Source organism: Peromyscus californicus, unplaced genomic scaffold (assembly GCF_007827085.1).
Source record: "Peromyscus californicus insignis strain IS unplaced genomic scaffold, ASM782708v3 Scaffold_20__1_contigs__length_68692818, whole genome shotgun sequence".
Taxonomy (NCBI): Eukaryota; Metazoa; Chordata; class Mammalia; order Rodentia; family Cricetidae; genus Peromyscus; species Peromyscus californicus.
Genome location: NW_026294503.1, coordinates 15,053,809 through 15,066,256, shown reverse-complemented (window position 1 = coordinate 15,066,256; position 12,448 = coordinate 15,053,809). Strand labels below are relative to the sequence as shown.

At 35.4% G+C, this 12,448-nt stretch overlaps 1 protein-coding gene across 7 annotated transcripts in view; it reads left to right on the top strand.

Annotated features, from left to right (window-relative positions):
* The window catches only part of Csmd3 (CUB and Sushi multiple domains 3), a 1,145,339-nt gene that overhangs the window by 493,808 nt on the left and 639,083 nt on the right, over nucleotides 1–12,448 (top strand). For all 7 annotated transcript variants that reach the window (XM_052747788.1, XM_052747786.1, XM_052747792.1 and 4 more), the window contains one exon: nucleotides 10,852–10,976. In XM_052747788.1, the coding sequence (XP_052603748.1) occupies nucleotides 10,852–10,976 (125 nt within the window). The remainder of the gene's footprint in view (nucleotides 1–10,851; nucleotides 10,977–12,448) is intronic.

Below are 12,448 nucleotides of genomic sequence, written 5' to 3'. Positions count from 1 at the left end.
CAACTGGGGGAAACCTTCAATGATTAAGTGTAACAGAAATTAGAAAACAAGTCTTAATAATGACAAAAGAAAATAAGAAAGTGTGATGTCTGGGCCAGCACATATTATGAGAGCATCAGAAATACAAAGTAGGAGTCTGGAATATATACAGGGCAGCAATAGTTTTAGAGATTGAGCCCAATAAATAGAGAGACTAAATTACACTAACAGACTTTTATGAAAATGAAATGTAAAGTTCCAAAGAGACTACAACAGAGATCCTCAGATGACTTCCAAATCAACAGCTGCCAGATTATTGTAGTCTGATTTTCACCTAAAAGAAATATTAAGTGCCTGAAATGTTTTAGAGATGTGTGCTCAATAAAAGACGTCTCTTCTCACTTGTACAGAAGATAAGTTAGGGGTTAGCAAATCTGACTCTGTGATCTGAAGGGCTAACTACTGCCCCTCTTCTTTAAACATGTAAACTACTGCGAATGCATTATTGTGGGAAGAGAGAAAGAAAATTGTTTTTATCACAGGGAGGAAAATTATACACACTTCAAAGAGTGTTGTTGACTTGCTAGCAAAGGAGGCAGATGTTTATATTTAGCAGTTGCCTATATCCAGATAATATGAATAATTAATTTATAATACTTTCACACACACACACACACACACACACACACACACAAAAAAAAAACCCAACAACAACGGTGAATCACCTAAGGTTAAATATGATGCCATGTAGATGAATTTCTAAATGGTCTTATTAAAATAAAAAACACAGAGCCAGAAATTTGGGTTAAAGCCTTAGAGAGATCAGAGGGAGCCACCAGCCAACCCTACCTCATCAACTCTGCAGCTTCCAAAGTTACTTCTTATCTACCCATGCCTTTATTGCCTTGCTGTTCTGCCCTCTCATTGATTATCTTAGCCCAGCTACCTTACTTCCTTGTCACTGTCTGTCTCTCTGTACAGACCTCCAGGCCTCTATGGTTGGTACTGGGATTAAAGGCATGTGTCACCAAGCTTGGCTCTCTTCCCTAGTGTGGCCTTGACCAAACAGAGATCCTGCCTGCTAAGGGATTAAGGGTATGTGTTGCGTGACTTCTTGTCACGCAACACATACCCTTAATCCCTTAGCAGGAAAATGGCTGGCTTTTCCCCCTTGATCTCCAGGCAAGCTTTATTTATTAACATACAAATAAAATAACACCACATTTCAGCACAAATAAAATATCACCACATTTCCCCTTTTTTCTATTAAAAATAAAAAAGTTATAACTAATATAAGAAAAACTATACACAATAAGTACAATAGCTAGATACAATATATACAAGCAGTAAGTACATCAACAGTGTCTAATCCATTTGCATTGACAAATTCAGAGAAAATATTCCATTATCTATCCTATTTTGGTGAGTTGAAAATGTACCTAATTCACTTTCTATCCTGTCTTGTATTACCAACAGAAAACTATCTTATAATGTTAATTTTTCTTTAATTTTACAAAATACAAATAGACTAGATATTGTAACTGTATTTCTTGCTTGATAACTGTTTTGTTATATGTTATTTTAAGAGTTTAAAATTAAAACCTTCCTTTTGTTTATACAGAAAAAAGGAAGTGATGGGGGTGCTGTGGATGATTGATTGATAAATAAAACACTGACTGGACAATAGCCAGGCAGGAAGTATAGGTGGGACAAAGGGGGAGGAGAATTCTGGGAAGTGGAAGGCTGAGGCAGAGAGACACTGCCAGCCGCTGTGATGAGAAGCAACATGTTAAGATACCAGTAAGCTATGTGGCAACTTATAGATTAATAAAAATGGGTTAATGTAAGATATAAGAACTAGATAGCAAGAGCCTGAGCCATTAGGCCAAACAGTCTAAATAATATAAGCTTCTGTGTGTTTATTTGAGTCTTAGTGGCTGCTGGCCCAGGTGGGACTGGAGATAGCCCCAGCTACAAATGGCGCTGGAACGTGGGGCAAGAATTTCCACCTAAAACCTGAGAAAGTTTAAAAAAAGAAGATTCTAAAACAAAGCTAAAACAGCTTCCTAGTTGTCTCTCTCAAGTTAGCCGCATCCTGCATGCTTGAGCTACTATATGGCAGGTTCCTGGTGTGTGCGCTTGACCTGCAGTATGGTGATAATGAGATGTCTCCAAGCCACACATTACACTGTTGCTTTTGCTAATACATTAAAAAAAAAAAAAAAAAAAGGTTTCTGGTCTACATGCTGCTTGAATAGAAACATAGACCCACTATGGGGCTAGGGGAATATCTTTCTGTATGCTGTGAATATGTGTTGCTCTGATTGGTTGATAAATAAAGCCGTTTGGCCTATGGCAAGGCAGCTTAGAGGCAGGTGGGAAATTCAAAGAGAGAGACAGGAAGAAGGCGGCATGGGGTGTGGGGGAAGAGCGGGGAAAAACACCAGCCTGCCATCCAGGGAGCAGCATGTAATGGCACACAGGTAAAGCCATGGAAAATATGGCAACATATAAATAGTTAGGGGCTAATTTAAGGTGTAAGATCTAGCTAGTGAGAAGCCTGAGCCAGTAGGCCATACAGTTAGTAATTAGTATAAGCCTCTGTGTGTTCATTTGGGTCTGAGCGACTGTGGGACCATGAGGCCATGAGAGCTGTGTGGGACCAGGAAAATTTTCAGCAACAATACCATTTATCCATTTTACCAAAGAGAACATGGTTAAAATTAAATGCACTCACCTGTGACAAATGTTGCAAGCTCTAAAAATTAAGTTAATAAGATGCAGTAATTAAACAACTCCTGCAAACTATTCCTTATCTCAAAGTTTTATCCCGACTAGTTTCTATTGTCTTCCATCTTGTATATGTTACAAACCTATCTCCTCCAGAGCTGAGACACTTGTAATAGCTTCTTGCTTTGAACTTGTGCTCTAAAATTGTGTTATTCACTCACAGCCAATAGAATCACTTTAAAACACCAAATAGTGTCATTCATTAGGCACTCATTGAAAACCCATGACTTCTAGAATGAAGCTCAAAAGACCTGCAAGCATCCTTTAGACTTGGAATTCATCTCATTCAATCCCTAACAGCTTTCCTGGCTTAATTTTATACAGGTTTTTGCGTCATTTGCTACATCCTGATCATATTATTCCTCTTGCTCTTTCTTGAAAACAGAAAATGTGTCAAATGATGGAAGGTTGGTGCCTGAGGATTATAGAACTTTAATATTCCCAAGAGAATATCCTGACCTGGGAAAGTGTCATCTATTTATAGGCATCCAGATTAAACTGAATGTTTTTAGTCTCTGTTAGGTGAATGTGAGTAAACAAGTCTGAAATAAGTAATACTATTCAGTATGTGTATGAGTGTGTGTGTGTGTGTGTGTGTGTGTGTGTGTGTGTGTGTGTGTGCCTTCTGGCTCTTGTCTTTCCTCCCCTCTGCCTGTCTCTCTTTAAATTCATATACATAACTGGGTTTTTTCTATTGAGACAAAAGAAAAAGCAACCTGGTGAATAAGTATACAACGTACCAGACAGTGTAAAAAAAAAATAACTTGAGTTGTCTTTTAATAATCATCAAGAAGAGTCCCATGAGTCAGCTGATGTATGAGAAGAATTCAGAACAACTCAGAACTTAGTTTTGCTTACTCTAAAAAACCATGTAGCAAGACTGTGCTTAGTGTGTCAATGCTAAAGCAAGGAGTAGGGTTGTTCAAGATAAATAGAGGGAGAAGGGGTAGGAAATTAACTCTGAAATTTAACCTGGTTCACGTCACTTGGGGAAATACCATAGGACATACTTTATTCTGAATGAAGTGGAAACTAAAAGATTTGAAGTAGGTATATGCTCAATTTAAGCTAATTCTTTTTAAACTGTAATTAGTTTAAGGGTATTTTTGAGTAATCAAGAATAAAGATAGGAAAGTTAAAGTGAAATGTACCATCTCAATGATTCTCATGAGACATTATGTTGGCTTAGATCAGGCTCTGACAGTGCAGGTGACAGAAAGTTGGATCCAGTATAGTGAAAATGTCATCAATAGGATTTCCTTAAACTAAGTGGAGGTGAAAAACGCAAGAGAAAGAATGGGTTCAAGTAGCTATGTGAGTTAATGCACATGCTAATCAGCCAGGTGTAAGCATCTGCAAAGCCCGCATGCTTCACAGCACTAAAAATACCCCATATTCAATGAAGATCCCTTCTATCAACTGAAGAAGGGAAAATTGAAATGATCCCATGCTTTTTCTTTTATCTTAACAACTAGAGAATATTATGTCCTTTCAGGTGAAGGAAAAGAAAACACAGAGAACTTACCATTGCATAAAAAAAAAAAACAGGATTATTCAAAGCATATGTCAAGACATAGCTTAATGTCACTAATAGTTCTAAGAGGACTTTAAAAATCTTTTAGAATTAGGTAGCTGTGCATTTCATGAAAAAAAATCAGTCAGTTCTGCTTTACATGTGTGTGTATACATACATACATACATACATATATATATATATATATATATATATATGAGGCATTTATGCTCAAATAATTCTGTATCCTTTGTTATGACTCAGTTTACTTCAGATTTTATTATCTTTTGCCTAGATCATAAGCATGAGTACTTCGTAAAAGGACAAGTTACTAAATATCTGAATACTTTTTGGCTGGGGATTTTGTCTTGCATATACTAAACCCTACCATTCTAAATAGGACAGCATGTTAATGTCTCTGGACTTCTCTAAAATTTTATTTGTGGAATTGAAATCAGAATAATATATTTTATATTTTAAAACACAAATTTATGATTACCTTTAGCATTTGAAATCCTAAAGTTCAATTTTAACCATAAAGTTTTACAAAAGGAAATAGTAGAACATATTTGACCTTCAGTAAACAGTTTGCACACCCCCATCCTCGACTGAAATATTTTCTTCTTGGCCTCCTTTTCTATAGTTTTATCTTGATATGCTCTCTTCATTGTTACCAAAATATATGTGACCATATTGTAAGCATAACCACCTTCAAGATAAGCTCAGGAAGCTGAAAAGAATTCATTAAGCCACAGGCTGAGTAACGGGTAGAACTAAGGTCCTTTGTGCAGAGAGAACAAGGAAAAAACAGGAGAAACAGCATGGTGTATGTAGTTACCCTTTATGGGTACTAGAGAGGAGTGAAAAAGGAAAGGAAACAGTTTGGGCAATGTATTATGGGAGAGCTATTTAGTAAGAAGAATAAATTTTTTGTTTTATTTATTTGTTTTTTTTTTCATTTTTCATTTATAAATTAGCATATAAACCATTGGGTTTCAAACAGGCATCATCAGATATAAATTTTGGTGACCCTCCTCTTCCTGTCCTCCCATTTCTCCCTGCATACCCTCTCTTTCCACATTCCACCATGGGTCTCCTCACTTCTGCTTTCATGATATGCTTTCATGAAAATGTGATACACTATCCTTGCTCCTTTCCCTTCTCATTGACAACATTTTCTTTATACTAAAAATAAATTCTTTTCTTTACAGCATATCTTGATTATAGTTTCCCCTCCATCTATTCCTCCCAGTTCCTTCCAACATCCCATCTCCTCTTGATCAATTCCCCTTCTTTCTCTCACTAGAAAAGAATAGGCTTCTAAGAGCAAAAAACCAACATGACAAAATAAAATATAATAAGATGAAGCAAAACCTACCAAATAAAGTTAGACATGGCAACCCAACAAGAAGAAAAGGGTCCCAAGAACAGGCACCAGAGTCAGAGACCCACTCATTCTAACAGTCAGTAGTTGCATTAAAAATACTAACCTAATAGCTAGAATATATACAAAGATGACATGGTATGGACTCATGTAAGCCCAGTGCTTGCTGCTTTAGTCCCTGTGGGCTCACATGTGCCTTGCTCAGTTGATTTAGCAGGCCTTGTTCTCTTGGTGTTCTCCATCCTCTCTGCCTCTTACACTTTTACACTCTTCCTGCCTCTGGTGTTATTTCCTGAGCTCTGGGGTGAGGGATTTGATGGAGACCTACAATTTAGACTCTCTCTCCAAAACTTTTCTGGCTGTGAGTCTCTGTATTTTTCCCCATGTGCTGCCAAAGGAAGACTCTCTGATGATGACTGGTAAAGACACTGATCTATGAGTATAGCCAAATATCATTAAGAATCATTTTTTATACCAGTAGTCTTGGTTTTACCTAGGTCTGTAGGCTATCTATTCTCTCTCTGGTTTTGGTTGCCCAAACACTGTAAGGTATGGATTCTTTCTCATAGAATGGGCTTTGAGTCAAATCAGACATTTGTTGACTACTCCCACAAGTTATGTGCCCCATTTCCCTGGCCTATTTAGTGGGCAGAACAGATTATAGGTAAAAGGCTTACGGCTGGGTTGGTGTCCACATTTCTTAGCCTGCAGAGTACCTTCTCTACACCAAAGAGACTAGAACATAAGAATGAGGGCTCCATGTAGGAACCAGTTCAACTTCATATTCAATGTAGGTGTTATTCATGCAGTGGGGTCCTACTGTAATCCTGGATTGTTTGTCTATTTGCATGCAACCCCCTTGTCCAACAACTGAAATGAATGCAACCTAGTACCTCTATGGGAAGCCTCACTTGACTATAAGAGATGGCCAGGTGAGAATCAATAATACCCATTACTAGGATTCCTCATTAGGATAACCTTAATAGATTCCAGGAAGTTTCCACTGTACTAAGTTTCCACAGCACCACTAAAATGTCCCTCCAATTCTCAGCATCTCTCCCCATACTCTCTCCCTCCACCATATCTTCCCCTAACCCAGTCCCCAGTCCCATCCTCACCCATCCCCATTTTGCCTGTTAAATATATTATTTCCCCCTCCCAGGGAGATTGTTGCATCCCTCCTAAAGCCCTCCTTGTTACCCAATATCTCTGAGTCTGTGGATTGTACCTGGGTTATCATTTACTTCACAGCTACTATTCCATTTTAGTAAATATAAACTATATTGATCTTTCTGTGTCTGGGTTACCTGACTCATAATGACTTTTTTTTCTAGTTCCATTCATTTGATTGCAAATTCCATGGTATCATTTTTTTAACAGCTGAGTAATAGTCCACTGTGTAAATGTACCATAGTTTCTTTATCTTTTCTTTTCTTGAGGGACATCTAGGTTGTTTCCAGTTTTTAGCTATTATAACTGAAGCCACAATGAAAATGATTGAGCAAGTGCCCTTGTGGTAGGATACAGCTTTCTCTAGTATATACCCAAGAGTGACATAGTTAGGTATTGAGGTAGATTGATTCTCAACTATCTGAGGAGCCTCTATATTGAGTTCCATGGTAGCAGTACAAGTTTCCACTCTCATCAGCAAAGGCTGAGTGATCCCCTTGCTCTACATCCTCACTGGCATGAACTTTCATTTTTGTTATTGATTTTAGCCATTATGATAGGTATAAGATAGAATCTCAAAATAGTTTTCATTTGCAACTCACTGATGTCTAAGGATGTTGAACATTTCATTAAGTGTTTCTAAGCCATTTGTGATTCCTCTATTGAGAATTCTCCTTTTATATATGTTCCCCATTTTCAGTTTAATGAAGTCCCACTTATTAATTGTTTATCTCAGTGCTTCTGATATCAGTGTCCTGCTCAGTAAGTTTTCTTCTGTGCCAGTGTGTTCAAGGCTATGTGTCACTTTTCTTCTATCAGCTTCAGTGTATCTAATTTTATGTTGAAGTCTTTGATACACTTGGACTTGAATTTTTACAGGATAATAGGTATGGTTCTATTACCATTCTTCTCATTCAAGCCATCGAGTTTGATCAGAACCATTTGTTGAAGATACTGTCTTTTATCCAGTGTGTATTACTGACTTCTATATAAAAAAAATCAGGTGTTCATATGTGTGTGGATTTATGTCTGAGTCTTCAATTCAATCCCATTGATCAATCTGTTTTATGCCAATACTATGTTTTATTAAAATATTATTATATAATATTATAGCTCTGTAGTACATCTCAAATTCAGGAATGGTAGTAACTCCAGTAGCTATTTTTTGTTCAGGATTATTTGAGCTATCTTGGGTTTTTTGTTTTTATTTTTCTATATGAAGCTGAGAAGCATCCTATTAAGATCTCTAAAGAATTGTGTTAGAATTGTGATGTGGATTGAATTGAATCTGAAGATAGCTTTTGGTAGGATAGCCATTTTTACTGTGTTGATCCTACCTATCCATGAGAATGGAAGATCTTTCCATCTCTGATATTCTCTTCAATTTCTTTCTTAAATGGCTTGAAGATTTTATTATTCAAGTCTTGGTCTTGCTTGGTTAGAGTTACACTAAGATACAGTATTTGAGGCTATTGTGAAAAGTTTTAATTCACTTATTTCTTCCTTAGTCCATTTGTCATTTATAGATATGATGATTACTTACTTGCTTTTGTTGATCTTGTATCCATTCATTTTGCTGAAAGGCTTTATCAGCTGTAGGAGTTCCCTGACAGAATCTTCTAGGGTCACCTACGTATACTATCATGTCATCTGCACATAATGATACTTTGACTTCTTCCTTTCCAATTTGTATTCCCTTGATCTCCTTCAGTTATCAAATTTCCATGGCTAAAATTTTTAGTAGTATATTGACTAGATAAGGAGAGTGTAGACTACCTTGTCTTTTTCCTGATTTTAGTAGAATTGCTTTGAATTTCTCTCCATTTTATTTGATATTGGCTATGTATACTTTCTATAAATTGCCTGTATTATGTGTAGTTATGTCTCTCGTATTGCTAATCTGTCTTGGACTTTTGTTATGAAGGGTCTTGGACTTGTTAAAGTGTTTTTCTGCATCTAATGAGATGATCATGTGATTCTTTACTTTCACTTTTTTTAGATGGTGAATTACACTGACAGATTTTCATATATTGAACCATCCCTGCATCTCTGGGATGAAGCTTACTTGATCATGGTAGATCATTTTTTATGTATTCTCGGATTCTATCTGCGAGTATTTTATTGTATAATTTTGCATTTATTTTCATAAAGGAAAATGGTCTGCAATTCTCTTTCTTTATTATGGTTTGGGTATCGAGCTTACTATGGCTTCATAAAATGCATTGGGTAATGTTCCTTCTGGTTCTATATCGTAAAATAGGAGTATTTATGTTAACTCTTCTTTGAAAGTCTGGTAGAATTCTGTGCTGAAACCATCTGGCCTTGGACTTCTTTTGGTTGGGAGACTTTTATTTCACTAGTGTTTATAGGTTTATTTAAATTGTTTATCTGATTGTGACTTAACTTTTGTTAAGTGATACCTATTGAAAAAATTATTCGTTTATTTTAGATTTTCTAATTTGGTTGAGTATAGTTTTTTTTAAGTATGTTCATGGAAAATTTCTAATTTTGCGGCCTATAACCAAACTTTCTTCCACATATACACATATAATTTTCCAGATGACAAACAAAACTTTGTATTGTTTAGTCACACCCATTGCCCAGCAAATTTCAGTTTTCCATAAACTCTGAATAAAATTGTGTCATATATAAGTACAACATTTTTAATTCATCCTTGTTGATACTAGTTTCTTGCTATTGTGAGTAGTATACCAATAAATAGATATGTAACTGTGTCTGTAAGTAAGATAGACATCATTTGTGTAGTCAGTCTGATTGGGTATCTGGGTCATGTGCTAATTCCATTTTTGGTCTTTTGAGAGAACTTCATAGTGATTTTCATAATGGATTTCATAATTTTTGATACTCTGGTTTACACTACCATCTGCAGTGAATAGAGGTTTTCTTTCCACTAAGGTAAACACTTGTTTTCTTAGTGACAGTTATTCTCCCTAAGTGAAATAGAATCTGAGAGCAATCCATATTTAGAATTCTTCGATGACTAAGGCTGTGGAAGTCTTAAAAATATTTATTTGTTATCTGTTTCTGTTTTTTGAAAATGGTCTCTTCTTTTTACTCATCCATTTATTAATTGGAATTTTCACTTTTATCACTTAATTGTAGTTCTTTATATGTTCTAGATATTACTCATTCCCCCCTTAAGTAAAGTTCAGAGGCATAGTTTTGTTTTATTATGTTTTGGTTTTTTTTTTTCATTTTGATGCTCATTTTTTATTGTTCTGTTATTGCTTGTAGATTTTAAGAATAAAAAAAATGTAGTATCAAATTTCATTTCAGACAACATACATTACCCTTTGAAATATATGAGACTTAAAATATATGAATTAACTGGCTTATTTTAATTGAAAGAAAATCAAATTTCAGTGCATTCAATATTGAATGGTATGTATTTTCTGAGTTATTTTTCTTGAGACAGAGACATGTTCTATAGTCCAGACTGATCTTAGACATGAAATTCTCCTGCTACAAGCTCCAGAATCTAGGAATTACAGGCTTCTGTGACTATGTTGGCATGAAATGGAATGAACAGATTTAATTTACCAATAAACATGGACAATTTATGTTTCAAAAGTCTATTTTTAATGTATTTACAAACACAGGTAGATCTTCAAAGGTGTATATAAACACCTACACATGTCAATTCTCCATAAAGAAGTATAATGGATTGTAAGAAGCCAAGATCCAGAATTCAATTTAGAATGTCAAGGAATTATTCACATTTACCACCCACTTAGAGTAGTAACTTAGTTAATAATAACTGAATTTGATGCTGGCCTTAAATTTCTATAATTCTTGTCACTGAACATATTTATTGAGGATTCATCTTCTTTTTACTTTTAGTGCATAATTATACAAGTTGCATTTTCACATTTTCCATTAAATATTTGTGCCTCCTGATACACATTTGGCCTACTGAATGGAGTCCATAGATATAGAGCTTGTTTATTGCACTCTGGTTTTCTAAAAACATTTCTTAATCTAAATTCAATTGTAGCCTTGGATCCACCGTGCAGTTCTCCTGTGATGAAGACTATGTCCTACAGGGAGCAAAAAGCATCACTTGTCAACGGATAGCTGAAGTTTTTGCTGCTTGGAGTGACCACAGGCCTGTATGTAAAGGTAAAGAAATTTTATAATAAAATATTCCCTGAAGATATTGTCATACTTACCTTTGTTTTACTAGGTCAACATTAAAGGTATAATGTTGATGTATATTTTTAAGGAATCATTTACTTAGTGTTTTTAACACTTTTAGAGAAGCTTTAAACCACTGTGTTTCTAATCTAAAGAGTTTCCAACCTAACAAGCATAAATATCACAACTGAATCAGAAAGCATGCAGTATCAAGCATTGAAAATTGTCTTTGGTCTTCACAAATACTTCGTTAATTTTCCTGTGTGGCAGTGAAAGGTTGATAAGTGTGATTCCAACTTCACTTGTATAACTTGTCACTTTACATGCCCATGGTAGTGGGGGTTAGCATTGAGCATGAAGTTCACGTTTATGGACCTTAAACTAAAACCAAATAATGATTGCTTTCAATTTATATATTACCAGTTAACACAGATATTTCCTCATTCTCTCTCTATATGTGTGTGTTTCTCACCCCCTCCCATGTGTGAATGTGTGAGTGTGTGTGTGCATGTGTGTGTGTGTGTGTGTGTATGTAGTATGAGACCTTTGTCCTCACTACAATTCCAAAAAATTTATTCAAATAAAATATTCCCATACAAATGGAAGGGGGCACTTTCTTATTCACCTTTATCAAACTATGATTGAAATGAAATTGCTGGTATTACCAATTATTTGTTTGCAGTACTAATGGAGAATAGATACAGCTATAAATGACCTGACTCTTGATAATACTATCTCAGGAGTATATACAGTTTAAAAAAAAACACTTTGAAGGACAAGTGAAGTCTTTAGTATCTAGAAAACAAAATGGACTCAATCTAAAGTATCCATACTAGAACACATTATCTTTTTCAGATGTGAGATCAAATGTATTAAAATATGTTTATTACATTTGTTTTGGGAATCCAATGAGCCTTTCATGGTGTAAAGCAACACATGATTATAAGCCATGCTGTTAGCTCAGAGTACACATACCATAATATTTAAACATTGAAACGTGTGTACTTTAGACATCACAATTATTTTAGACATAAATATCAGTGTTTGCCTGACTCATGCCACTAGGATCAGGCATATTCATCAATAGCCAGGACTTACAGTTCATGCATATAGAATGAAAAGCTACTTCTCCAACTCAAATGTCAGTCCCTGTGTTTTAAGAGAGCATCAAAATAACTATGATTTCATTGAAGACAAGGTCTGAATGTTATTATACAATGTCACTTCTTTTTTTAGTTTCTATATTGTTGCACAGTCTTCCCACCTTCTGACTGCCTCTTTGCCATCTGGTTTACTTGTTCCTTTCCCTCTTTTAAAAATCTGACTGCTAACTATGAAAAATTGTTCTTCCCACACTACACCCTTCCTCCTCTGTCCCAGCTCCCACACCCACTACATATCTTCAAAGCAAAATTCTCATAAAATTATACAAGATTCCTTCATTGTACTCTTTTCAT